This window comes from Hakea prostrata, chromosome 5 (genome assembly GCF_041222555.1).
Source record: "Hakea prostrata isolate BN-2017 chromosome 5, UWA_Hpros_2, whole genome shotgun sequence".
NCBI lineage: Eukaryota > Viridiplantae > Streptophyta > Magnoliopsida > Proteales > Proteaceae > Hakea > Hakea prostrata.
Window position 1 is genome coordinate 24,532,345 of NC_142604.1, and position 27,120 is coordinate 24,559,464.

Here is a 27,120-nt window from a genome sequence, read left to right on the forward strand (position 1 = left end):
TGCAAGAGTGCAGCATCTTCTACCTGATCTCAACTAAGAACAGAATTAAAGAAAGAAAATCAAAGATAGAAGAAAGAGTGAGTATACACATACCTTTGCTGCAGGAGGATGAATATTTCTTCAAGTCTTGTGAGAGATCACCAAGGAATGCAAGGGAATTGATTAGATTAGGGTTCTAACTCATTCTAGAGGCTTAGGAGGCATAGGAGGCGAAGTAATCCCGAGATTTGGACTTAAATAGAGCAGCCATGACCTAATTAGCAAAAACAGAACTCATTGGTCGATTGAATTGGTCTACTGATCCAGTCGACCAATGAGTCGACCAATCAGGACAACAAGGTTCCAACAGGGATTCGGAGGGCTATACAGGGTCAAATTGAGTGAGGTTTTCTTCTACGAGTCAATCAAGAAGTCTAGTTTCCAGAAATACTTTCATATCAAGCATGTGAGTTCATTAGGTCCACCAACTAGGCTCACCTTCTTCGATGCGCAAGCAGGATTTGCCAGACATAGTTCAGCAACTTCGGACAAGGATTTGGAAGGTTATATGGGGTCAAATTGAGTGGGGTTTTCTCCTACAAGTCCATCAAGAAGTCTAGTTTCAGGAAATATATTCAGATTGAGCACAGGAGTTCATTACTTATTTCAACTAATTCACCCCTCTTCGGTGCTCAAATTCAAAACTAACACTGACAATGCTCTCAAGTGAGGGGCATCATCGTCAATGTCCATGGGCTTGGGTTCCGACACCAAGTCATCAACCAAAAGGGTCTACAAGCAACAAGCTAAGATCAAATCAAGGTCCAACTTTAAGGTGTAACATTTAAACTAACCCTTCTTTACCCAAAACAGATAGGGTGCCCTGGCTAGGTTTGGGCTGGATTTCACACTATCATTAACAAATCTATTTGTTAAGATCTGGTGGCTACCCGAAGAAGGCTCAAATACATCCAACGAAGGAGATTCGAAGGTATACATTATAAGACATCACCTACTCACAAGGTAGAGGGACAGATGCAATATGAATTGTATTCTCAATATTCGTATTCATACTCTTGCTCTGTGCTCAAGCAGAGCCGTTTATGATCAGTTCATCAACTAGCTTAGCCTTCGGAGGTGGACTCCCGACCCCAGCAGTCGGGCCACATCTGACGTTCGTTTTTGCAGGTTATCCATAGGAGATCTAAGGGCTGAGCAAATTTTGGACGCGTCACTTGGTAAAAAGTAGACCTAATTATAAAAAGTTGGAAGCTACCATCTTCGATTGAACTGGGTAGATTGTGCTTTGAACATTGATCAAGGGTTCTCTTACTGAACTCTTAGTCACAAGTTCAACAACCTCAATTATGGTTGCATTACCTTCCAACAAAGGAACTTCACTTAAAGATCAATTAGAATTGCCAAGCCAATCAAAGATCGATTAAGAATTTATTCACCCCCAAAAACAAAAGATCGATTAAGAAAGTAACAAAAACTTTGATTAAAAAATTCCCTAAAATCTAGTCCCAATATTTCAGGCGCCAATGGTGGATTAGAGGCGGTGGTGCTAGTAACTGGAATCTTGATAGCGGTAGTGGCACTAATAGCTTTAGGGTCTGTTTGGTTAAATCTTTGGATTCACAAATGAGAAATTTATACCCATTTGATTGTGTGAATCCCCGAATGCATGAAATCAAAGGTTTACCTTTTTACACAAAAAATGTGAATTTGTAGATTTTTGGGTATCACCTCTACTATAAAAGCGTTAAACATTTGAACCAAAATTCCATAGATTTTTTTAGGATGAATCTACATATTTCATTCCAAAGATTTAGGCTAACCAAACAGTTAATTTTATGAACCATAACTCCATAAATTTGAAATCTATAGATTTGAAATCTTTAAAATTTTGAAATCTCCAGACTCAAGTAACCAAACAGGCCCTTAGGGCATGGAATTAACCTAATTATCAAAAATCTCTTGTACCTAAAGTAAAATCTCTTAGTTTTCGATCTCATGTGAGGTGGTTAGAAATAAATTGAGGAAATTCAAAGTCCAATTGGGGTGATCCAAGCAAGAATATCTAGGGCAAGCAAATGAGATGAAATCTTGTTTCCAATCTCATCTGGAGGAAGGGTTTCTGTTTCGCGTGATTATTGGGTCTCTCACTATGATCACGGTTGTGATATTTGGGTGTGGAGATGATCCAGGAAAGAATCGCAAGAACAGGTCGAATTTAGCTTATTACAAAAGGACAGTAGGCAGCAGACATGAAGGAAGAGGATGATAGTCTCGAGAGGATGTTTCAAAGAATTTCATCTCCAATTGAAGCAAAGCACCAACCCACTCCATGGAGCTTGTTGAGCATGCTTTTGATGCTGGCATCCGAAACAAAGTTCAAATCCTTCTTCCCCTTGAAACGCCATAGCTTCGACTTGTTCTCCATCTCCTACGCTCAACCTCTTTTTTTCAATGAAACCCTTGTTGCATACATGATTTTCAGGAACGAAGAGGAGAGGAGATGGATTTGGGAGTTAGATAAATAAGAGAGGTGATTTTATAAATTAGTAAACTTTAAATACTTAATATGTAAAAATAAAAAAATATTATTTATAAATAAATCCCTGCTATTTGATTCTTATCGTTCAATCTTATTTTGAGTACGTGGGGCGATTACCACCATTGGCAGCCGCTGCAAACAAAAATCCAAACGAGACATTCTAAATTGGCTTGCCAACAGCCAGCTACGAACATTGGTTAGGTCTCCTACCCTAACCACACGCCATTATGGCGGGCCATCAGCTTAGCCTGTTTGAGTATGACAGGGGGCCAGGGGCCCCGGAAATTACTTAATGCAACTGAATCCTTATTACTGCAACTTTTCAACCAACTCGACTCCGAAATCTCCGCCCAACAATTTGAGCATATAAAATTAGGACATGGGTTTCGAAAAAGATGACCCTTCCTCTGTCTGATTTTTGTTTTGACCAATTTTTTCTCTTGTAGAGATTAGAATAGCTTCCGTAGAGAGCGAAGGGTTCTTTTCTCCGAATATGAAGGTGACTGTGGTTTCACGGAGCGGTAGAGAGATTATTAAGGGTGGGCTTGATCTGGATGATTCGGTATGTGTTTTTTTTTTGGGTCACTTCAGTTCTCTATTCTTTCGTGGATTTTCTGTAATCATAATTTTCATAAGTTGCTGGAGATATTTTCTGGATCTATGGAAGATTTGTGAGCTATTTTCGTTTTTATTCATCTTGCTTTCTGTTCTGGTCTTTGTTCTTGTTTGAAAGTGTTTTGTCTCTTGTTGTTTGGCAGGCTACAGTTGGTGATCTGCAAAATGCAATTCACAGTAGAAGTAAGTAATTTGTTATTGAACTATGATTGTTCATCCATAATTTTCAACCTTATATTTATTAATATGATGGCTCTAAACTGCCTGAGATTATCGATGCTAGACTTATTATTATGTATGTTAAAATGAGGGAAATGTTGGGATATTCTATTACACCTAGAGAGTTCACCTTGGTAATTTAGATGCTTAGACTTGGTTCTTCTTCCAGTTTCCAATAGATGCTTAGCATGCTTAGCATTTAATGGAGATTTAGCCAATTTTGGTGCAAAAAGTGCAATCTTGCTAAGGAATTACCCTGCATTGTTAATTGTTGAAAACCTACAAATTTTGGTGGTGGTGTGAATTTATATTGAATATGATGGAGTTAAAGCTGGGAGTTGTTGTCAGTTAACTGCCATGATCCTAATCTGGAAATGACCTACCCTTGGGACAGTGTAAAACCGAGCAGTCCTCTTCCTTGGGACTCCATAGGATGCAAGGATACTGCCGCGATGTTTATTGATATATGTATATCCCTCTGTATTTTAACCCTCTTTCATTGGTTCGCATTTCTCCAGAGAGAGTAAAAGAAGATTTTGTTTCTTTTAGGTCTGATAAGTTGAGTGGCTTAGTCCAGTGGTGCAGAATATATCTCTTGGGTTTTCTCTCCTGATGTATAGTCCTTGAAATAAGGGTACCTTAGGAACAGAATATCTCCAAAATCACAGTTAGAAATTATAGATGCATTCTTTAAGATTTGTCAACACGACTACTGTCGTGTGAAAACATGATTAACTGGGTGGAACTGCTGAATGGGAGGCATTCCACCTTTCCTGATTGAGATAGTCCAACTGGTGTCATAGGATGGTTAAGTGGACAGAAGTACCATGGCATTATACTCACTATGTTAGATCACCATTGCATTATACTCACTATATTAGATCGATTTGGTATCTTATTTCAAATGCATTCTTTCTTCTGTGGAAGCTGAGATGAGCTGTTAAGGGGTTTGACAACTTCATGAAGCTAGAGGTTAGTATGCCCAAGGATCTAGTTGAAAATGGGATTTGATTCAGCTCACTAAATTGGTTGTCCTGTAGTGTATTTGTATGATTACTTATACTACACATATATCAATAAATTTTTACTTTTCAATAACTAGTTCAAGGGAACTTGCACATCCAAGCAAAACAAAGATCATGGAAGTCTCACACTCTGTTATACTACGTGGTTGAAGTCCTTGCATTTGTGACCCGTAAATATCATATCAACAGGGAACTTTAAGGTTTGGAAAAATTACATCACCTATAATGAAAAAGTGTAGAAAATGGATAAGTCACCTGATATTAAGGCTGTCTTTTTTATATGCATTCCAAGAATGCATTTTGGACTGAGAACACATTCTGAAATGTATGGAATACAGTATGGTATCAATTGTTGTTTTCAGAATTTTCTACTGTGTCCAAGGGCAAGGTATGTTAAGAGTACAGTTTTTTCCCATTCCATTTTCTTGGTTTGTAATTGGCCCTTAGTTTCACAAGATAGCACCAACATGAGGGAGGATGCACACCGCTTATTTCCTCCTTTCTGTGCATCAAGCAATATGCCAACTGTGAAGAATATCTCTCCCCTGAATGGTTTCCATTGCTAGTTTGCTACAAATTCCTTGTTGAGCCCTTCCCCTACCACAATTTTCAGCAGAAGCAGGCAGTTTTCATGCAAGGAAGGGATTCAGCTACTTCTCTTACTTCTTTTACTGAAATGATAAATGGTGCAAAAGCTAGGAAAAAAAAGGAAGGAAGGAAGACGTGGCCTACCATGTTATTGCATGGACGAAAGCCGAGGGCGAGGGAGAGACCACTACTGGATGTTGCTACTTCCAAATTCTCTTACCAACAAATTTTGTGTGGAAGAAATTACAATGTCTAGTGTTCGATATGAATCCTGTGATGTGTTGGTCCCACTATCATACAATTAGAATTTGGTTACTTTGGCTATTAGATTTTGACTGTTACATGTTAGATGGAATGGCTGAGCATTCTAAAAAGCAAGAATGCAATTTAACCAAGTGTGTCTCCAACTATCCAAACAATGGTTTCACTGTCCCCTGAGAATGTCTTCTGCATTCTGAGAATGAGATTGTGTATTTGCAGAATGTGAATGCATGCTTAGCATAGCCTGATGGAGCCTCTCATTGGAAATTTGAATAAAGAAAAATAAATAAAAGAAACACTGTTCCTGTTGGTAAGCTTTCTTCTGATTTGCATGAGGTAGAATCACTTCAATGACAGTGAAGTGGCATTTGTAACCAATATCAGGAGGAAGTTATGAAACTTGGATGATTAGAATGTGGATATACATTAAGAATAGCTCCTGTAGCATTAGTAAATGTTGATATTCAACAACAATAAGACTTGTGAAGGACAATTTTCAGCCAAGATCATGAGTGCTTAACTTAAATGCACAGTCATATGGCACTTAGATCAGCCATCAGTATACTGCAAGCACAAGTATCTCAGGTGTACGTGGTCCTCTCTTAATAATAGAATTATCTTCTTATGATGTTTCATCTTATGGTAGTATGATACTCTCATAGTTATTACAGTTCTCAGGTGGACCTGATGGAGAAGGTGAGGTTAGCAAGGTGTCCTAGGCGCATGCCCAGGTGACTAAGGAGATCAAGTTGACCAACGCACCTGAAACACCAAGCACCACCTAGGGATGTGGACAACAGGTTATTAAAGCGTCCGCCTAGGTGCGCCTAAGCGGCCACCTAGGCGGCAAAGCGGTTTTGAACCGCTTAAATTATGACCGCTTAACTAACGGGCTGATTTCTTGCCGCTTTTTTGCTTAGGCACTACCGCTTTGCCGCATTTTGTGTCATATTGCCGCCTAAATGCTATAGCAACCGTTTTTTTTACATTTTGTAATTTGTGAATATTATTTTTTCTTTATTTTTTTTAGTTATAATTTATTCTACAATGCCGTATATAAATTTAAATATGTGAGCCATTTCGGAATCAAGGTCAAATTTCCAAATGAACTCTGAGACCCAAAGTGTCTGTCGGCAACAGAATGTGAAGCATAAGCCATATTCAATGATTATATAGTACATACTACTTTTCTTTCATTTTCATTTTTCACATTGATTACTGATATAGTACATTAGTACATACTACATAATTATTGTTATGAATCTTATGATGCTTGATGAGATGAAGTTATGTTTTTATTCTTTTTTTGGATAATTTTTCATAATTGTGATTCTTGAATGTTTTTTTATTTTTATTTTTATGAATGTGATTGTTGAATGTTTGTTTAGTACTTTAGTTTATTATAAAAAGTAGTTTAAAAGTATTTATATTAAAAATATTGACTAAACCGCTTTTGTCGCTTTATTGCCGCCTAGGCGCCGTTTAATCGCCTAATCGCCAAGACGAAGCCCCAATCGCTTTGGTCACTTTGCCGCTTTAATAACCATGTGGACAACTATGTAATGTAATTATTGGTATAGAAGTTTTCTCCATAGCAGTTACATGCGTACTCTTCTCCCGAAGCACACAATGCAGTAGGATATACTAGGTTAGACTAGCATGACTCAATGTGGAAGCCCGGACTAAAGAGGGAAGGCAAAAAAAGGAAACTCTATGTAGGTCTAGTAGTGGCATATTGAAAATTAGATTCTATTTGGGTAAAGTTATTGTCAATTTAATGTACATATTGTTCCTGCTAGGTCAGCTACTATAGAAGACAAAAGTCTGATTTTCAGTTTACTAGTTCAATTTCGACTTTGGTGTTAAGGTTAGCTATACTGGAACATACACTCATCAATTTTCAGACATCTGGAAATGAAATTTGTTCAAGTTGTACGCTGGTTTCTCTGATAGTGGACAGAGTAGTTGAATGCTAGTTCCTTCTTTCTGGCTGATCGGATTTCTTTCTTTCAATCTTCTTCTCTTCCTGTCGGATCTCTGTTACTACATTTTCTTTTATTCTGTTCATTTATTTATTTGTTCTTTTAGTGCCTTCTGTTCCTTGTTCTTCTCCCATTCTGCTACTGTTTTCCCGCTTTCTCCTACTGTTGGCAGTTCCACAGGACTGAAAACAAATCTTCAGAATGCATCTGAAACAGTACAGTTTTAACTAATGTCTGAGGATGTTTGTCCCTATCCGATGGTGACTCAAGTTGTAGAGTTTGAGGGTGAACGACCATCTGAATTGAAAGTTCTACATGAGTTTGGAAGTTGGTTCTGTTCCTACTGCCAGAACCAGTTTCAGATAAATTCTGAATTTGCAATTCTTAATTGGTCAATATTTTTAATTTTTACAGTGAAAGAAAACTGAATTAGTGCAATTAAAATACGGGTTTTTCAGATTCTAGAGAATTTTTGAATTTGTTCTCAAGAATTTATTTGGTAAATGGTTCTATATGCATTCTCAGGCTCTGTACCCCTTGTATGCACACTTTTGATTGGAAAGATTATAACTGAAGTCTATTTTAAGCAACTTCAACTTTTTAGAAAGATCCAGCGGTCAATCATATGTTGATTTTTCCATTTGAATTTTCCTTGCAACCATAATCCCTTGCTCTACCTTCTCTTAGCTAACATTTTGTCTACTTAGTTATTTAGCTTTGCATATCTTTGTTTATATATGAAGAACTTCAATTTTGGAACTTGGATATTTAATATCACTCTCTGGTTTTGAGCAGCCAAAAAATACTATCCTGCTAGGCAGCGTCTCACCTTGCCTCTGCAGCCTGGATCAAAGGAGAGGGCTACTGCTCTTGACCGCAAAAAAGTCTTGCGTGATTATTCTGATGGAAACACAGACAAATTGACTGTGGTGTTTAAAGACCTGGGTCCACAGGTTTCCTACAGGACCCTTTTTCTCTGTGAGTATGTGGGGCCTCTGATCATATATCCCATTTTCTACTTCTTACCTGTGTACAAGTACTTCGGCTACGGAGAAGAACGTACCATCCTCCCTGTCCAGACTTATGCATTATACTGTTGGTCTCTTCACTACTTTAAACGTATGATGGAGACCATTTTTATCCATCGGTTCAGCCATGCAACTTCACCTCTCTCCAATGTTTTCCGCAACTGTACTTACTACTGGACATTTGGTGCATACATAGCTTACTATGTGAACCACCCACTTTATACCCCCGTAAGTGACCTCCAGATGAAGATTGGATTTGGTTTTGGGTTGATTTGTCAAGTTGCGAACTTTTATTGCCATATCTTGTTAAAGAACCTGCGGAACCCTGATGGGAGTGGAGGGTACCAAATCCCAAGAGGCTTTCTGTTTAATATAGTGACCTGTGCAAACTACACCACAGAGATCTATCAATGGTTAGGCTTCAATATAGCAACACAGACAGTTGCAGGCTATTTGTTCCTTGTTGTGGCTGCTTCTATCATGACTGACTGGGCCCTTGGAAAGCACCGTCGCTTGAGAAAGGTAACTGTTAATTGCCATCTTGCTTTTGCACGCATAAAAGAGATGGTAGAGGATTTTTCTTTTACCAGTAAATAGTTTTTGGTATTTATGAACAGTCTATGCCTAAACATAAATTTAGGGAAGCTAGTAGAATCTAGTATGTCCCGTTTAATCTATTCTTAAGTATGGGGTTTACTCCACTTGATATCATCGCAAAGTGTATCAGGTTTTTGAGATTTGGTAATGCTATAGATTTCTAGAAAAACCTTCATCGGCAATGCCAGTATTGTACTTAAAAATTTGTCAACTGTATGCATTCCATAAATGTGAACCTTATTCCATTCTTCCATCACCAGCCTCTGTTTCATAGCTTGTTTCTAACTTCTTACCTTTCATCTGCAGTTATTCGATGGAAAGGACGGAAGGCCGAAGTATCCACGCCGTTGGTTAATATTGCCACCATTCCTGTGAAATTCAGAGAAAGAACTTCTTAAATGAAACAACAAGATTCCAAGTTTGCTGAAGGTCAAGTCTTGACAAGGAAATGTTTAGAATTCACCTTACTTTGACTTCTGTGCTACCCTCTGGATTTTATGATTTGAGAAAAAGCAACCTGCTAAACATTTTTGGCTTGTTTTAGATGGGTAACCTGTTGCTTTACATTAAAAGGAAATGGGAAATAGAATATAATCCTCGAGAACTCTGCTTATAGGCTGTTTAGTTCCCCTGTTCATCTGTAGTTTTTTGTTTATCCATTAAATAACTTTGCTCTTTGGCTGTCTGAGTTTCTCTTTTCATCTGTAGTTTGTCAAACTTCGCTTTTTGGCTGTTGAGCTTCTATGTTCAACTCTTGTTCTGTAATTTATCCATCAAAGAACTTGGTTGTTAGGCTGTTGAGTATCTGTGTTTATCTTGAGTTTGTTGTTAATCCATTACTATTTCTACTCGAATTGCTTGTCTGCAAGAATCATACAGTTTACTTTTGTTTCCCCCCAGTTGTCAATCTCATCATGAGGTCTAAACTGGATAACCCAAAGAAGAAAATAGATTTGGCATCAGTCACTCACTGAGCAGTGTGGTAAAGTTTGATCGGCCGTGAGATTGGTTGAGTAGAACATCTTGGCCTTGCTCAGGATACGTTGCGAGTACGGTTGATGGGAGGGTAATTCGTTAGGGAATATTTGGATAGGAATGTCATTTTGAGAAATGGGTCCATGGTAATATGTCAAAACAAGATTGGTCTTAAGGATAAAATACTTTTATATATATATATTTATATATATATATATATATATATATATATATATATATATATACACACACAAGTGCATGGCACTCACATACTGAAAAAAAAAAAATCAAATCAAATCATGTGATCAACGGTGAGGAGATTAAACGATTCGTTCGCTCCCGCCCGTGTGTGGCTCTCGCATACGCGCTATGACACCCACGCACTTATATTGGTATCAGAGTGTGGTTTTGATCGATCATTTCATCGCATTTCATTAAGATATTATGAAGGCCATCTATTCCCTTAAAATCAAACTCTGGGAGTCTCTTGACAGTTTCCTTAGGAATGCATTCCCTTGCCCAAAAGGAAATTCTATCATTAAGACTTTGATGAGCGAGCTTGCCTTAAGTCTCGATCTAATGAATAGAAAGAGCCCTGTAGGCTTGGTGTTTTGCGCCTTTGGATGTTCGACAAGTTGATTGAAAAAGCCAGTAATGACCACGGGAAACGTAAACCCTTCGATATCTTTGCATTCATTTAGTATAAATTTGCATCAGGCCAAGATTAGCGAATCTTATCCACTTAGGTAGTACTGAGTAGGAATACACAATCATCGTTCTTTCGCGTTTCACTATTCACAAGCACTATTCATTCTACTATTCACTTGCCACTAGTAAGTTTACATTTCTGAATTCTAGTTAATTTTCTTTACTGTTTTTATAAACTTTATATAATGAAGGAAGTAGTAGATAAATTTATTGTTTATATTCATCTTTTGCATAATTGTAATAATTTTTCACAAAAAAAAAAGATGTATTTTACAGTTTATTTGAATATTACAAAACAATTGTGAATATTATAGAACTTTCACGACCATATGTTGAACAAGGATTAACTCTTCCAATAGAAATTCGCGAACTAATCTTTGATAAGTTAGCATCTTCTATTAAACAAACCAATACTATAGTACAAAAAGAACAATTAAGAAATAAGTTTAAAAATCAAAGACAAATATATGTGATATATTTAGCAGTAAATCATTTTGACAAAAAAGAAACAAAATTATCTTGGTATGATCTTATAAAAGGAATAAAATATAAAAGTCTCACATCAATGGGATTTGATCTTTATACATATGAATTACTCATGTCTGAAACATTAGAAATAAAAAAACATGAACTTAAAATAGAAATTTTACACCAAAGAAATATTGGTGATGAACTTGTTTATATAAGAACAAAAATTCAACAAAATTATAACAGAATCCATAATATTATGAATAAAGATCAAGTATTAATAGGTAAAAAAGATAGAAAACATATAAATAAAATTAAAAGAAATAATCATAAATTATTTGAACAAATTAAGAATTTAATAAAAAATTATGAAAATATTAAACAATATATGGAGCCTAAACAAAATGAATTAAATACAACAATTTATAATGAAGATAATGATAATTACGAATTAGAATAATTATGCAAAAACTAGTAGAAACATACACAATATATAGCTGCTTTACAAAATAGCCCATACAAATAACAGAAAGAAAATAGCTTTTTGTAGCTTATTAGAATATTTTAAACATGCAGTAAATATTATTGAACTCCCTGAAGAAAATATTATTCAAGGAATAACTTTACCCAGTGAAATAAGGGAACTCATATTTGATAAATTAGCATCATCCATAGAATCCACAAATTCAAAATTATTATCACAATTTACACAATTAAAAGAAGACACAAGATCAAAAAGACAAATATTATATACATAGGTTTTCGAATTATTTCGATCAACTTGACGAAGAACTCCCTTGGTATAAAAATATAGAAAATATGAAAATGAAATTAGCTATATCTTACGGATATGAACCATTTGATAGAAGTTTAACTTTAATCGAAACAATAAATATAAAAACTCAAGAAATGAAAATAGAAATAAAAAAACAAAAAGATATAAGCGATGAGATAGTAATATTGAAACAACAAATCAGAAATAACTACTCCAAGATATTTAGGCCCACAAGACCCTACCCTAGAAGAAAGAGAACTTCTAAAAGAATTTAGACAACAAAATAATGAATTATTTGAAAAAAATTGGAATATTATTAAAATAATTTAAACAAATAATTAGAGTAAATGAAGAAAATTACAGCTTATTTGAAGATTATCATAATTTAGAAGAATATTACTAAATGGACCAAGAAAATAAAAATGAACTAATAATACTTAGACAAAATCAAGATTACATAAAAAGTGAATTAGAACAAATTATGTCTGTAACAAACCAATTAAAATTACAACAATTACCAACAAGTGAATATATACATAAACTAATCTTTTCTTTGAACAAGAGCAAAATAGACATATAAATTATAATGAAATATTTAATCTATTAAACGAAAGATGTGATAAAGTAAATATTAGATGTGATCAAATAATGAAAAATTAGAATATTTAGACAAATAGGATATTAAGCTATTAAGTATGGAAGACAACTTTATATATCAACAAATTTTACAACAAGCCAAAGAATATCACCCAGAAACAGAAGGTTTATCAAAATATGATCTAGGACAACCCACTGATAAAATTCTCCTTAAACAAAATAATGTAATAATACTATTACATTTAAAACCCCTAAATAACATAGAACAATTACACAAAGATTTACTTTTATTACAAGATTCAATACCAAAGAAAATAACAGTAAATAATATATTATCTCAAATGGAAAATCTAAATATTAACAAGACAACAGGAATAAATAGACTCAAACAACCAAAACCCTTAGCTAAATTTTACGTACAAAAATCATAAGTAAAATGATAAGACAATTCACTAATAATAAAATGATAGGACAATCATCAAGAACAACTGAAAGTCCACAAGATAATAAAATAACAGAGATCGTTGACATAAATGAAAACATAGAAATTTTTAGGAACAATGCCTTAAACCTATTAAATCTAAAATCTTTATATAATACAGCTAAATTCCCTAGAAATAAAGTTTTTATAAAACATAAAAATGAAGAAATAATTAGTTGCCTAGAAGGACAAACAGTAAGATTACCTATGATAGATAAATAACTTAAATTACTACTAAAACTTAAAGATATTAAATTAATACACACTGGAATATTTGTAGTAGGAATAAAATCCCTTACTCGAAAACATTTAGGCACTAAAGCCCTGGTAACAATATATGATTCTAGATGGAAAATCATAAATTCAATAATACAATTAATGGAAATAGATATGAACAATAATGTAGGATTAGTATTCTTTACCCCTGATATGTTAATTGATAAAGAAGCTTTTATAAATAATATACAGATAGGAATCCAAACTAAAGGATATAAAGGATTTACAAGAAACAATCTTATAATTTGTACAGGATTTTCAGGAGCTGGAATACAAAATTCTACCACTAATTATAAAATAAATAAAAGATATAGTAGAAAGTATGGCTAGTAAAGGAATAAAAGCCATAACACCTCCTAAAATAGACTCTTTTGAATATGCCGGATTACCATGGAACATTTCTCAAATAGTGCAAAACGATACACAAATGACAATAACTCCATCTGATCACTCAATGTATCGAACAGCTAAAGGAGAGACATTAATAAAATTCACAAATTATAAAACCCTAGCTCAACCTAAGATAGACACTGATACTGAATCAATTAGTGATTAAACAAAACAAAATGGATATCAAAAATACTTTAAAAGAAATGCACCAATCAATAGATAAATTAACAAATAATATAGCAATAATTACCAAATTAGTAGAAGAACAATGTAAAAAAGATAAGTTAGAACAAGAAAACAAATTAAAGGCTATAGAAAAACAAAAAGAACTTGTTATAACACCCGATACAAATACTACCTATGAATCTGACATAGAATTCGAATCAGAAATATCAAATATTATTAATACGGAATATGTTATAGATCCAGAACGTGAGTATATACAAGAAATTATAGATAATATAAATAATAAATATATGGAACCACAAGAATCTACAGCTAGTGCTTCAAATCCACCTCAAAATACTCACATACGAGATATAACAATGAATACCGAAGATGGATCATCAGGAATGAATATACCTAGACCATCTGCACAACATAGAGATATATTTTAGTTACCGGGAAATACCAACAATTTTAATCATAATACACAATGGAAATCTAGAGGACAAAAATACCCTACAGATGAACCGATAATACTCCAGAATCATGAACAAGGAGCTATATTAAATATAACACATCATGATCCACAAAAATGGAATACTAATATATCTATTTGGAAACAAAGAGTTACTAATGATATTTATAAAAATTTTAATGTAGAAAATTTAACAACAGAAGAATTATTTGCTAGATTAGAAACATATGTATGTGACTCAGTTAAAGTAATATGGGAAAAATTTAAACAAGAATATCAACCCACATATCAATATTTAATAAATCTAGGAAATAATCCATTCAATTTTTTAAATTATGTAGGACAATTAGTCTCTGGAAAAGACCCAAATTTAGGAAACACTACAGAACAGGTTGATGCCCTAAAAACATTAGAACAAATGTCTTTAATAGATTATCGATATATTAAACAATTTTGTAATGATTACATGTATTATGGAATAAAATCTGGATTATATTTTAATAAAGAAATAAGTGACAAACTATTTTTAAAATTACCCGGAATATTAGGACAACAAATACTCGAAGTTTGGAATAATTTTTTAAAAGACAAGGCTGAGCTTATAAATAAAGCAGATATGCATGGCCTCGGTATAAAAGTACAATTTATAATGGAAACACTCAAAGCTAAATGTGCAGACCAATTAGCACAAAAACAATTAAAGGGTGATAATAGCTATTGCGATATAATGTATGTCCCACAACAATACAATAGAAATATACCCTTCTATAGAAAACAAGCTAAACAAAATAGAAATTATCAGAATCAGAAATACAATACAAATTCCACTAAAGGCCAAAATAGCTATACTAGTAAACCTTGAAAAACAAATTCAGATTACTCTATCCAAAAATCTACAGCTAGAAAACCATTTTTATCTCAAGAAAAACATGTTAGACGATATGATCCTAGAAGGACATATAAACAACAATTAAAATGTTATACATGCGGCAATACATGACATTTTAGTAATAATTGCCCAAATTTCCACATATATATACTCATCAACTCCAACCTTCCACCATTGCTTTTCACAACCATTGTAAACAATATTCTCTTTCCTACCCCTTTGACACCGTTTATATCAAAACCGACATGCCCCCTTCTATCGATATGCTTTTAGGATTAAATTTTCTTTTAAATCACAATGCGGGTCTTCTTATCACCAAAGAGGCCCTTTTTCTCTTTGATGGTTCTACCCTTACACCTACGGTTTCTACCCATGAATATAGAGCGTCATGCCGTCGCATCACCCAATCAGAGTCGGCAACTTCGCGTGGTGGCATCATTAAGATGACTTCCAAAACTCAAAAAAAAAACCTATTAACATTTCTTCAACACACATGCGCATGTACACGAAATCAATGTGGATTACCTCCACTTCCACTTCAATTACAATATAATGAACATATTGCAGAAACTTCTGAAAAAGGAACAATGAATGACTTCTGCATAATAGAACCTGAACATTTTGAACATCTGATTACAGGAAAATCTTTATACTATAGTCTTGACTCAAACAATGAAATCCTACAGATAATTAGAAATTTAGAAAAATTAGAAATCATAGCGAATGATAATCCACTTAAACATTGGAATGTTACAAAACCAATTTGTAAATTAGAAATAATTAATCCTGAAATGCACATAGATACAGGACAAGCGAAATATACACCTAAAGATAATGAAGAATTTCTATTACACATGAAATAATTATTAGAATATAAATTAATACAAAAATCAAATTCTAGACATTCTAGTGCAGCCTTCATTGTAAATAATCATGCTGAACAAATTAGAGGAAAAACTAGAATGATAATAAATTATAAAAGATTAAATGATAATACACATGAAGGTTCTTACAAAATACCTGAAAGAGATTATTTGTTAAGTTATATACAAGATTGTACAATATTTAGCAAATTTGATTGTAAATCAGGTTTTCACCAAATAAAAATGCATAAAGACTCGATAGAATGGACAACCTTTTCTACAACTTTAGGACATTTCGAGTGGTTAGTAATGCCCTTTGGATTAAAAAACGCTCCATCTGTCTTTCAAAGACGAATGGATGATATATTTTTAAAACATAAGAAATTTGCTATAGTCTATATAGGCGATACTTTAGTCTATAGTAAAACACCGCAAGAACATATAAGAATAATATTTGCAGAATTTATGAATAATGGTATAATTATTTCTAAAAAGAAAATGGAAATTGGTAAACAATACATTAAATTCTTAGGAATGGAATTAGGCAATGGTACTATTAAGTTACAACTCCATATTGCCACAAAAATAAAAGACTTTTTTGATAAATTAACATCAATAACACAAATTCGATTATTTTTAGGCTTAGGTAATCAAGCTAGACCTTTTATACAAAACTTAGGAAAATATTTAGGACCTTTATACCATAAAACTTCACCAAATGGAGAACATAGATGGAATAATCAAGATATTCTTCTTGTACAAAAAATTAAAAATCTTTTCTTAAATATTCCCTCATTAAGATTACCTACAGATAAGGATTATCGAATAATAGAAACTGACGGTTGTGAAGATGGCTGGGGAGCCATTTTAAAAATTAAACCATCAGAACAACACCCTAAATCAACTGAAGAAATCAGTAGGTATAACTCAGGAAAATTTAGTATAAAAACATTGACCTCTGTTGAATACGAAATTGAAGCCTTATTAAAAGGACTTGATTGTATGGAAATATTCCTAACAAATCGACCATTTACAATTCGAATTGACTGTGAAGCCATAGTCAAAGCATATAATAATTTAAATGAAAGGAAAATACAACATAGGAGATGGGTTCTTTTAAGAAACCATTTTTATAATAGAGGATATAAAATTACAATTGAACACATAAAAGGATCTGATAACAAAACATCCGACTTATTATCTAGAATACATCAGATTCTACAAGATCCAGGCTAAACTATGTTTTGTTTACAGGAGGATGATATGCTTCGTAATATCATACAAAGAAGCCATACAGACCCTGAACAATCTTCCACTGCTTCTCCTCTTGTTACTCCATCACAATTATTGAACAATACACCGTCTCTCATAACAAGGCGTTTACCTGCTAGCATAATGGGAACTTTCGGTAATTCAAATACCAGTACAAAAAGTACGTTCCCTTCTCTTTCTTCACAAAGAGCCCCCTCTCCCCCTGAAACAATAAAGTTCGGACATCATATTCTTTCCAAGCATTGCCACGTGAAATTTGAAAATTTCAATAATTATATGATAAGTGATGAAGAACAAATTTGCCTCGACAACATCTGGTACAATGCCAACAGAAGTGTCTCAGCACAAAAGATAATTCCTGGAATGGCAAATGCGATACATGCAACAGCCTTCCTGTATGGACAATTGAGAACAAAGAAGGGTAATAAGGCCAAATTCTACGTGGTCTACCAAGGAAACAATACTAGAGTCTTCCTTGACTGGGAAGATGTCATTAAAGCTACAAAGGGACATCCTAGCCCCATGTTTAAGGGCTATGAAACCCTCAAACAAGCTCAAATCTGCGCCAAAACAATGATCAGCGCAACATATTACATGGATCCAAAGCTGAGAAATGCTCCTCCTCAACAACCTTCTTTCTCCAACATGGCTCAGCGAAACACAACATGCTTACAATGTGCACTCTTCAAGAACAGAAATAAAGAATTGCATGATCAAATTGCTAATTGCTCAATGAGAACTAGCAAGCTTCTATCAGAAGGCGCGACAAAAGAAAAGATAATTCAGCGACTGGAAGCAACAAACAAAAGTCTCCAGGCTGAATTACAACTATAAAAAACCCAAGGAACTCCCTCCACTAACAGTACCCAACAAATTGCACAAAATTCTACTCTAGCATCCAGTTCTGACCCCTCCATGGCCACCTTCAAAGCAGAAATAATGGGCGACTTAGATACACTTCTACAGCAACGATTGGCACAATTTGGTAGCGGAAGCTATCGTGGGCCCATAAACCCACAAGACTTACAAGAAGGAACAATATCTCCACTTGGTCAGACCGAAGAAGCTGACCCAGATTTTGAAATAGTACAAAGGCGACACAGAGGAAAATCTCCCTCATCCTCATCATAATGTAGATTGAACAAAGGGGTGATTCCCTAACCATCCGTCTCACACCCAAACGACGTTAAACTTAGGGATGGTTTTTGTGGACCTTAACAAAACCACAAGGATTTTGGCCCAATCCATAAAGGACCACATGGTTCATAGGACAACCATGTAAAACTACATAATTGTCCTTAACCCTCGATCCGGGCTACACAGGATCCATGCTAGTACCAAGCATGAAAAACATTGGGTAAACTAGGCCAGGCTAGTATAAAACCGGCTAACCCTAAACACGGGTTACAAAACATAGTGTTTATCACACTTGAGCATGCTAAGGATAAAAGTATGCCAGGCAAGAACCCTGTTTGTAAAATATGGGTTACCCACCTGAACCAAACCAATGTGGAAAACAATAGTTTTATACTACATGGAATGCCACGGGATGGTTCTTAAAGAAATACCAAATCTACGGTCCCCAGCAGATTACACAGCTGCATGCGTAGATGGTGTTGCATGGAATCATTCCTTTAATCATTGAAGTGACACCTCAGTGGACAAAGTTGTCAATAGTAAAAAGGGCTAAGGGTATTCTAGTACCCTAAAAAATGTACCTTAGTCCTTTTATTTCCATCTTTGTTATAACTTGACAAGTGTAATAGCACATTATATCTTAGTTTGTAATGGTGACATGTGTACTTAGGAATAATACTCTCCCTTTGTCTATAAATAGAAGTACCTAGTGTGAGACGAGGGCAATGGAGAGAGAATAGGTGAGTGTGAAGTTTCTTTCTCTTCTTGGCTCTCCAAGTGTAATGGTGCTCACTCTTGTAACAAGCTCTTACTTTGTAACAGTCTCTTGAAGAAATAAAGACAATCTTTCATAATGGTATGTTTTGATCTTTTCTCTACTTAGTATTTAGTTAAGACTTCGGGGATCCCGAAAAGGAACCCTAAGTGGTTAAGATGTAGCTTATCTTGAGCCTCTGTTTGTATATATTTCTTTCTATTAATTTCTTAGAGGAAGGATTTGAGGATGAAAGCCTACAGTCGTACTTCTATCATCTCTCCTAGGCCCCTCTAAATTTTGACATCATGCATCATCTATGTATATTCACTTCTTAATTTTTATTTCTTTCTATTAATTTCTTAGAGGAAGGATTTGAGGATGAAAGCCTACAGTTGTGCTTCTATCATCTCTCCTAGGCCCCTCTAAAATTTGACATCATGCATCATGTGCACTTCATATGTATATTCACTTCTTAATTTTTATTTTCTATTTTATCACAAATTTATAAGGAAATTTTATCTTTGTTACCGGGATGAATCTGGCATAAATTCCCTATAAGACCTGTGTACTAATTAACTTGAGCACTACATGATCTGATGTGCTAGTCCTAAAGTCCTGCAAGTAAGTCCCGCCTATTATGTGCATTAGGGCAACGTAGGTAGTGGCTGGGCATCTTGATTGTGTAAGATCAGTTAATATGGAAAAGGCATGTGGTGCACCGAAAGATTCGGAGTAACAATGATTTAATCAAATCTGAGATTTGAGAAAATTTTTATTGTCACCACAACAGTCCTGGTCACTTGACCCTCACGTCTTTCAAGCAGAACCCAGTTCTGTTAATCACCGAAAGACAAGTGCATGGCACTCACACACACACTGTGGTAAAAAAAAAATCAAATCAAATCACGTGATCAACGGTGAGGAGATTAAACAATTCGTTCGCTCCCGTCTGTGTGTGGCTCTCGCATACGCGCTATGTCACCCATGCGTATGCGAGAGCCACACACGGGCGGGAGCGAACGAATCATTTAATCTCCTCACCGTTGATCACGTGATTTGATTTGATTTTTTTTTACCACAGTGTGTGTGTGAGTGCCATGCACTTGTCTTTCGGTGATTAACAGAACTGGGTTCTGCCTGAAAGACGTGAGGGTCAAGTGACCAGGACTGTTGTGGTGACAATAAAATTTTTCTCAAATCTCAGATTTGATTAAATCATTGTTACTCCGAATCCTTCGGTGCACCACATGTCTTTTCCATATTAACTGATTTTACACAATCAAGATGCCCAGCCACTACCTACTTTGCCCTAATGCACATAGCAAGCGGGACTTACTTGCAGGACTTTAGGACTGGCACATCAGATCATGTAGTGCTCAAGTTAATTAGTACACAGGTCTTATAGGGAATTTATGCCAGATTCATCCCGGTAACAAAGATAAAATTTCCTTAGAAATTTGTGATAAAATAGAAAATAAAAATTAAGAAGTGAATATATGTAATATCCAGCCCTATTCTAACCTTGACCCTAACCCGGATCCACTGTTGTATTCAGGTCCGAAGACTCGAAGCGGTGGTAGAAGAGACCTATGGACCATTCTGATTGATGATCATGATTCGGAGACTGAGCCTATGGACATTGATGATGATACCCCTTGCTTAAATGCATTATCAGTGTTTAAGGAAAGTTTGCGCATCGGAGAAGATTAATCTCGTTGATGTACCTAATGACAACCTATGCACAATCCGAAGGTATTCCCTTAAACTAGACTTCTTGATTGAGTTGTAGAAGAAAACTTCACTCAAATTGACCTTGTATAGCCTTTCAAATCCCTACTTGAAGTTGCTGAACTAAACCTGTTTTTCTGCTTAGAAATATTTTGGTCGATCCTTTTGGTCGATACCATCAACCAAAGCCATCGACCAAAGTTTCCCAGTCTGCCAAGTTAAAGATTCCATGGATTATTCCTATTCTATTTATTATGACCTCGAGCCTTGAGCCTTGTGCAATCATTTTTCTCACCTGAAATCGTGGGGAGAGCTTCCCAAGGCACCTCCTTGGCTAATGTGAAGGGCACCTCATCAAAAGCTCATTGTTTACTATTGATTATTGTCTACTTCTTCCACACTAAGGTATGAATCACCATTCCACTCTCTACCCTACCATTATCTACTCTTTTCTTTTCCTTTATTGCTGGTGAGACATTGGAAATGGTGCTGCAACCTTGCAACCACCACTCCAAGTGTCTACACATGATTAACCTATGAGTTTCTTAGCCATCCATTGATGCTATGCTTCCACCTCATGCCTAGCTTATGTTTTCCCCTATTCTTCTATTAACATCATGTCATTTTATACCAAACTGAGTTGTAGGGCATGCTATGTTCATGATTATCACTTCTATATGATTCCAATAGGATTTCTATTAGTTCCTGTAACTATTTTATGCCACTCCTCATCAATGCAATCAATTCCAACTCATGCCATGGTGTTTATCACTTGAACTTGTTATCTCAAATTGGGGCTTTTTGTTTGGACCATTGGATTGGGTAATTTTCTTGACTTATAGTGTCCTACTACTGTTGTTAAGTGTTCCTCCAAGTTTTAGATTGATCCGAACATCGGAAAACCAATTTAGGATGAAAACACCCAAAATCCATCATTCTGTCCCGAAGGAATTTTGGTCAATCCTTTTGGTCGATACCATCGACCAAAACCATCGACCAAAGTTGTTGCTGACAACAACCTTGGCCAATTTTGATCCAATTGATATCCAATCTTCTTAATCCCTTCTCTAACTTATTATTGATGTTTGTTTAGGGCCTTAACAATTATTTTGGACTATTTCTTGGTACTCTCAATTCATCATCAATTCAACCCAAGGTAAGGATGGTTATCTCCATAAACATATAGATCACCAACTTATGATTTATGTTCTTGTTTATGAATGGAACCTTTTGATTACCTTTAAATCTTTATAAGACTGTTATATATGTGTTAGAACAGTAGTATTGACATCTTTATACTTTTGTCATGTTACATTACTATTCTTGTTTACTTATGTCTATGATGATTCATTTCAATATTGTTTTAACTTTTATGATAAGATGTATTGGATGCATGAAAGATGATGAACTTGAATATGTGATTGCTTACGTATTGACTTGGGATTGGGGAGTGTTCTATTGACACTTCTGTCCTTAGGCATCGGAGGGAATAGTATGGGATGTTCTCCGATGGTGCCTATCGACACTCTCCCGGGTTATTGGATGACATACATAGGACTGTCTAGTTGGTTGGCTAGGTTTATCCTTGTCGTGTCAGACCAAAATCGGAAGGGCATTGAGACCGAACACCTGTGGTAGTGTATGGTTGGATGGGTGCTCTAGGCCGGTAACCAATCCGGTAGGGGACATAAACCATGCTACGGATACCTGAAAGGGGCCATTTATTGGTAGAGTTGCATATGGATAGACTTGGGCTCACGGGCGCTCAAGACCGGTAACCAATCCGTGAGAGGACGTGAGAGCTTCCCGTTTACTATATGTGGATGACCAATAGGGTTGATGAGTCCGGAATCCGGGATTTCGCTGACTCTAGTGTGAAGGATACCGGAAAGGATCGCCGGGGGCGAGGAATGGACGTATCTGAATCTGACTTGACCGACTGAGTAGATAACTTGCATTGGGCTAGGCTTTCCTGTGACATGCGCCAGTACTTGACCAAATGGTGATGTGAGAGAGCGGTGACCGATTCCCTTACCATGGTTTTTGATGACTTTACCTATCTTCCCCAGGCATTCCCAAGATATGGAAATGGGAGAGTGACTGACGACCCAAAGAAGTACGGTGCTATGACTTAAAGCATGTCTACCCTAGAGACTAGCATTCATAGAGTTAGACTCATATTTGCATCATATGTTCCATATTGCATTGCATCATACTATGTTCTGAAGGTGTATGATTTCTAATTATGGAATAACTGCCTTGCTGAGTTCTTCGAACTCATTCATTTTTTGTGCAAATGTTTTTAGATTATATTCCAGGTATCGAGGACTACGATGGCACCTCCTTTGAGGCGGACTATGATTCCACATACTACCCTCCGGGTAGTGGGGTCGGTGAGGATCCGTATATTGGAGCTGAGGAGGATTACTATCCACACCAGGGTTAGCCCCACAGTTGTGGGGAGCGGCAGCGTTGGGTTTACTTCATCCGTACTGTTGAGGAGACTACTATTAGTATAGAAGAAACCCTAGCTTAGTGCCCCATTCCCCTGGTGTATTTATGGAACCTTTGGTCTTGTAACTAACTTATCTTCGGGATTATCTTTTGACACTTGGACATGTAATTAACGTTATCACACTTCTTTTCCGCTGCTCTGAGAGAGTGGTTATCATACCTTCTCTCACCTTTATGATTATGCTTATACTTTACTATTATTGTCTTCCGCACTCTGATTTATTTAATCTTATCTTATTCATGATACTTAGTATTAATTGTTTTTACCATTGATTATTACTGTTCATGATTATGTTACCGTGTATGTGGGAGGCATGGACCTCAGATCATTGATCCTTGGACTGTGGATCACATCCCGGGTATTCCAAATGGGGTACCGGTTGGGTGGATGTGACAGATTGGTATCAAAGCCCAAGATTAAGTGGAACCCCGACCACAGAAACGGTGACGGAACATTCCAAGTCACAAATCCAAAAGTGACTCAAGTACTCTTAGAAACGAATAATAGGTAACCTGGATTAGAAACCAAAATATTGGAGCACAATTCGATTCATGAATAAGACACAATAATATAAACGAAATAACTGATCTTCATTAATTACATAGGAGAATTTTACAAGTTTGAAAAAGAGATACATCCGAGATAGCATAAAAGAAAATTCCTAGTACTATCTATATAGGTGATCGACTCCGACGATATGTCTGATCCCTCCTAGATCTGAACTCCTCCTCCAGTCGTGCAAACCTCTCACCAAGGGTGCACAGGTGTAATTTTATCCTCTCCTGTCGAGCCTCGATCCTCTCAAGTATGGAGTAAATGGACGGCTGATGAGAAGCCACATCTGGAGCCTCAGAAGCCGCATAAGATGGACCTCCGACCTCAGTGAATCGTGGAGTGGGAACCTCCTCATGACCCTAATCCTCATGACCCTGATCATCATCCTCACCATGCTCATCATCGTCACCACCATCATCATCATCAGTACTATCATCCTCTGAGTCATCATCTCCTAATGCATCATCAGTGTCATCCTCATCCTCTGATCTGACGGCATCATGGAGCCCCATCTTCCTGATCGACCATGAGCCGATGTTCTCACCTAAGTCTCAACCCTGAATCATGGGTGTATGCTCCAAGTCCACATCAAAGTGCTCAAAAACACGAGTCAAGAGTCAACCGAAAGCCAAGTTCCTATCCCTATGAAACTCAACCCAATCAATCATAACATTCTGCATGATGTATGCTAAATCGATCTGCACTCCAGTATACATGCTATAGATAACCAATGCCTCCATCGCTGACACCTTGCTATGGTGCCCTACCTTCAGAAGGATATTTCGCTCGACGATACGAGCGATAACCCGAGCTAAAGGACGCATCGCGGTACCACACCGGGGCGTATAGCAGTTAATGTCATCCCAGAGAGTCATGCATACCTCATATACCTCATAGGGAAGAAGAACATCTGTGATGTCTGTACCAGCGGGAATCCACCAACGGGAATCTCGTTCAATCGGTACATCTAAGATGCGAGCCAATGTCCTGGTAGTGAAGCTGATCTCCCTGCCTCCAACCATGGAATACATGACAATCCTAGAACCATCCCTCAGATCATCCTCTATATGGTAAGTCAGGTTACTAGAGAAGTACCTGACAAGAGCTGGATAGACTGGCTGTGCCGTAGTGTATAAGTGAAGCCAATCCATAGTCTCTAATCTCTCTCGGATGCAGAATACCTCTAAATCATCCACATCAACCAATTGTCCATGCTCGATTGGTATATCATGAAAATAATGCTCGTGTAGAAACTCCACCATAGGAGTAGTGAAATGCTCCTCATCTGTAACCTCAGCCCAGGGAACAAGTCCTCGACCTCTATCCACTTGTCTACCTCCTCTAGGCATAGTGAATCTGTTGAAACAAAGAAAGAAACCCATTTGGATTAGTCCCAGTGTGTAATTGTTAGATGAAGGGCATTTTCATAATTTTCAAAAAATTTCGATCTTGGTAAAATTTTGATTTGATTATTCTAACATATGCATAAGACCTGTGCAAGCATGCTAGAATACTTCATTTGGTGAAAATCCATATTTTTGGCATATTCAAAGTGAAAATTCAGCAAGTAGGAGAGAGAAGATCCCTCCTTTGGCTTGCATTTGTGATCTTTGAAAAAATTTGAAATTTGATCGAATGGAGAGTGGGAACACCTTCCCCATAGTAAATCATTATTGTATAAATTTATTTAATTCATTTTGTTTAGGCTCCATATATTGTTTAATATTTTCATAAATTTTCATTAAATTATTAATTTGTTCAAATAATTTATGATTATTTATTTCAATTTTATTCATATGTTTTCTATCTTTTTTACCTATTAATACTTGATCTTTATTCATAATATTATTGATTTTGTTATAATTTTGTTGAATTTTTGTTCTTATATAAACAAGTTCATTACCAATATTTCTTTGGTGTAAAATTTCTATTTTAAGTTCATGTTTTTTTATTTCTAATGTTTCAGAAATGAATAATTCATATGTATAAGGATCAAATCCCATTGATGTGAGACTTTTATATTTTATTAATTTTATAAGATCATACCAAGGTAATTCTGTTTCTTTTTTGTCAAATTGATTTACTGCTAAATATATCACATATATTTGTCTTTGATTTTTAAACTTATTTCTTAATTGTTCTTTTTGTACTATAGTATTGGTTGGTTTAATAGAAGATGCTAATTTATCAAAGATAAGTTCGCGAATTTCTATTGGAAGAGTTAATCCTTGTTCAACATATGGTCGTGGAAGTTCTATAATATTCACAATTGTTTTGTAATATTCAAGTAAACTGCAAAATACATCCTTTTTTTGTGAAAAATTATTACAATTATGCAAAAGATGAATATAAACAGTAAATTTATCTACTACTTCCTTCATTATATAAAGTTTATAAAAACAATAAAGAAAATTAACTAGAATTCAGAAATGTAAACTTACTAGTGGCAAGTGAATAGTAGAATGAATAGTGCTTGTGAATAGTGAACAGTGAATAGTGAAACGTGAAAGAACGATGATTGTGTATTCCTACTCAATACTACCTAAGTGGATAAGATTTGCTAATCTTGGCCTGATGAAAATTTATACTAAATGAATGCAAAGATATCGAAGGGTTTACGTTTCCCGTGGTCATTACTGGCTTTTTCAGTCAACTTGTCGAACATCCAAAGGCGCAAAACACCAAGCCTACAGGGCTCCTTCTATTCATTAGACCGAGACTTATAGCCAAGCTCGCTCATCAAAGTCTTAATGATAAAATTTCCTTTTGGGCAAGGGAATGCATTCCTAAGGAAACTGTCAAGAGACTCCCAGAGTTTGATTTTAAAGGAATAGATTGCCTTCATAATATATTAATGAAATGTGATGAAACGATCGATCAAAACCATGCTCTGATACCAATATAAGTGCGTGGGTGACATAGCGCGTATGCAAGAGCCACACACGGGCGGGAGCGAACGAATCGTTTAATCTCCTCACCGTTGATCACGTGATTTGATTTGATTTGATTTTTTTTTACCACAGTGTGTGTGTGTGAGTGTCATGCACTTGTCTTTCGGTGATTAACAAAACTGGGTTCTGCCTGAAAGACGTGAGGGTCAAGTGACCAAGACTGTTGTGGTGACAATAAAAATTTTCTCAAATTTCAGATTTGATTAAATTATTGTTACTCCAAATCCTTCGGTGCACCACATGCCTTTTCCATATTAACTGATCTTACACAATCAAGATGCCCAGCCAC

The 27,120-nt window shown here is 35.7% G+C and overlaps 1 protein-coding gene across 1 annotated transcript; it reads left to right on the forward strand.

Annotated features, from left to right (window-relative positions):
- Window positions 1-2,847: 2,847 nt before the first annotated feature.
- On the forward strand, window positions 2,848-9,660 carry CER10 (3-oxo-5-alpha-steroid 4-dehydrogenase family protein). The gene is made up of 4 exons (XM_089155651.1): window positions 2,848-3,101; window positions 3,298-3,337; window positions 8,025-8,779; window positions 9,161-9,660. The coding sequence occupies exons 1-4, from the start codon at window positions 3,033-3,035 to the stop codon at window positions 9,227-9,229; spliced, it is 933 nt and encodes a 310-aa protein (XP_089011777.1). The 5' UTR covers window positions 2,848-3,032; the 3' UTR covers window positions 9,230-9,660.
- The last annotated feature ends 17,460 nt before the right edge of the window (window positions 9,661-27,120 follow it).

What these genes read in the sequence shown, in the direction of transcription:
- CER10 (XM_089155651.1), top strand. Translation starts at nt 3,033, where the DNA reads ATGAAGGTGACTGTGGTTTCACGGAGCGGTAGAGAGATTATTAAGGGT. An exon ending in GGCTTGATCTGGATGATTCG is followed by an intron (nt 3,102 to 3,297) that starts GTATGTGTTTTT and finishes GTTGTTTGGCAG; the next exon opens with GCTACAGTTGGTGATCTGCA. An exon ending in AAATGCAATTCACAGTAGAA is followed by an intron (nt 3,338 to 8,024) that starts GTAAGTAATTTG and finishes GGTTTTGAGCAG; the next exon opens with CCAAAAAATACTATCCTGCT.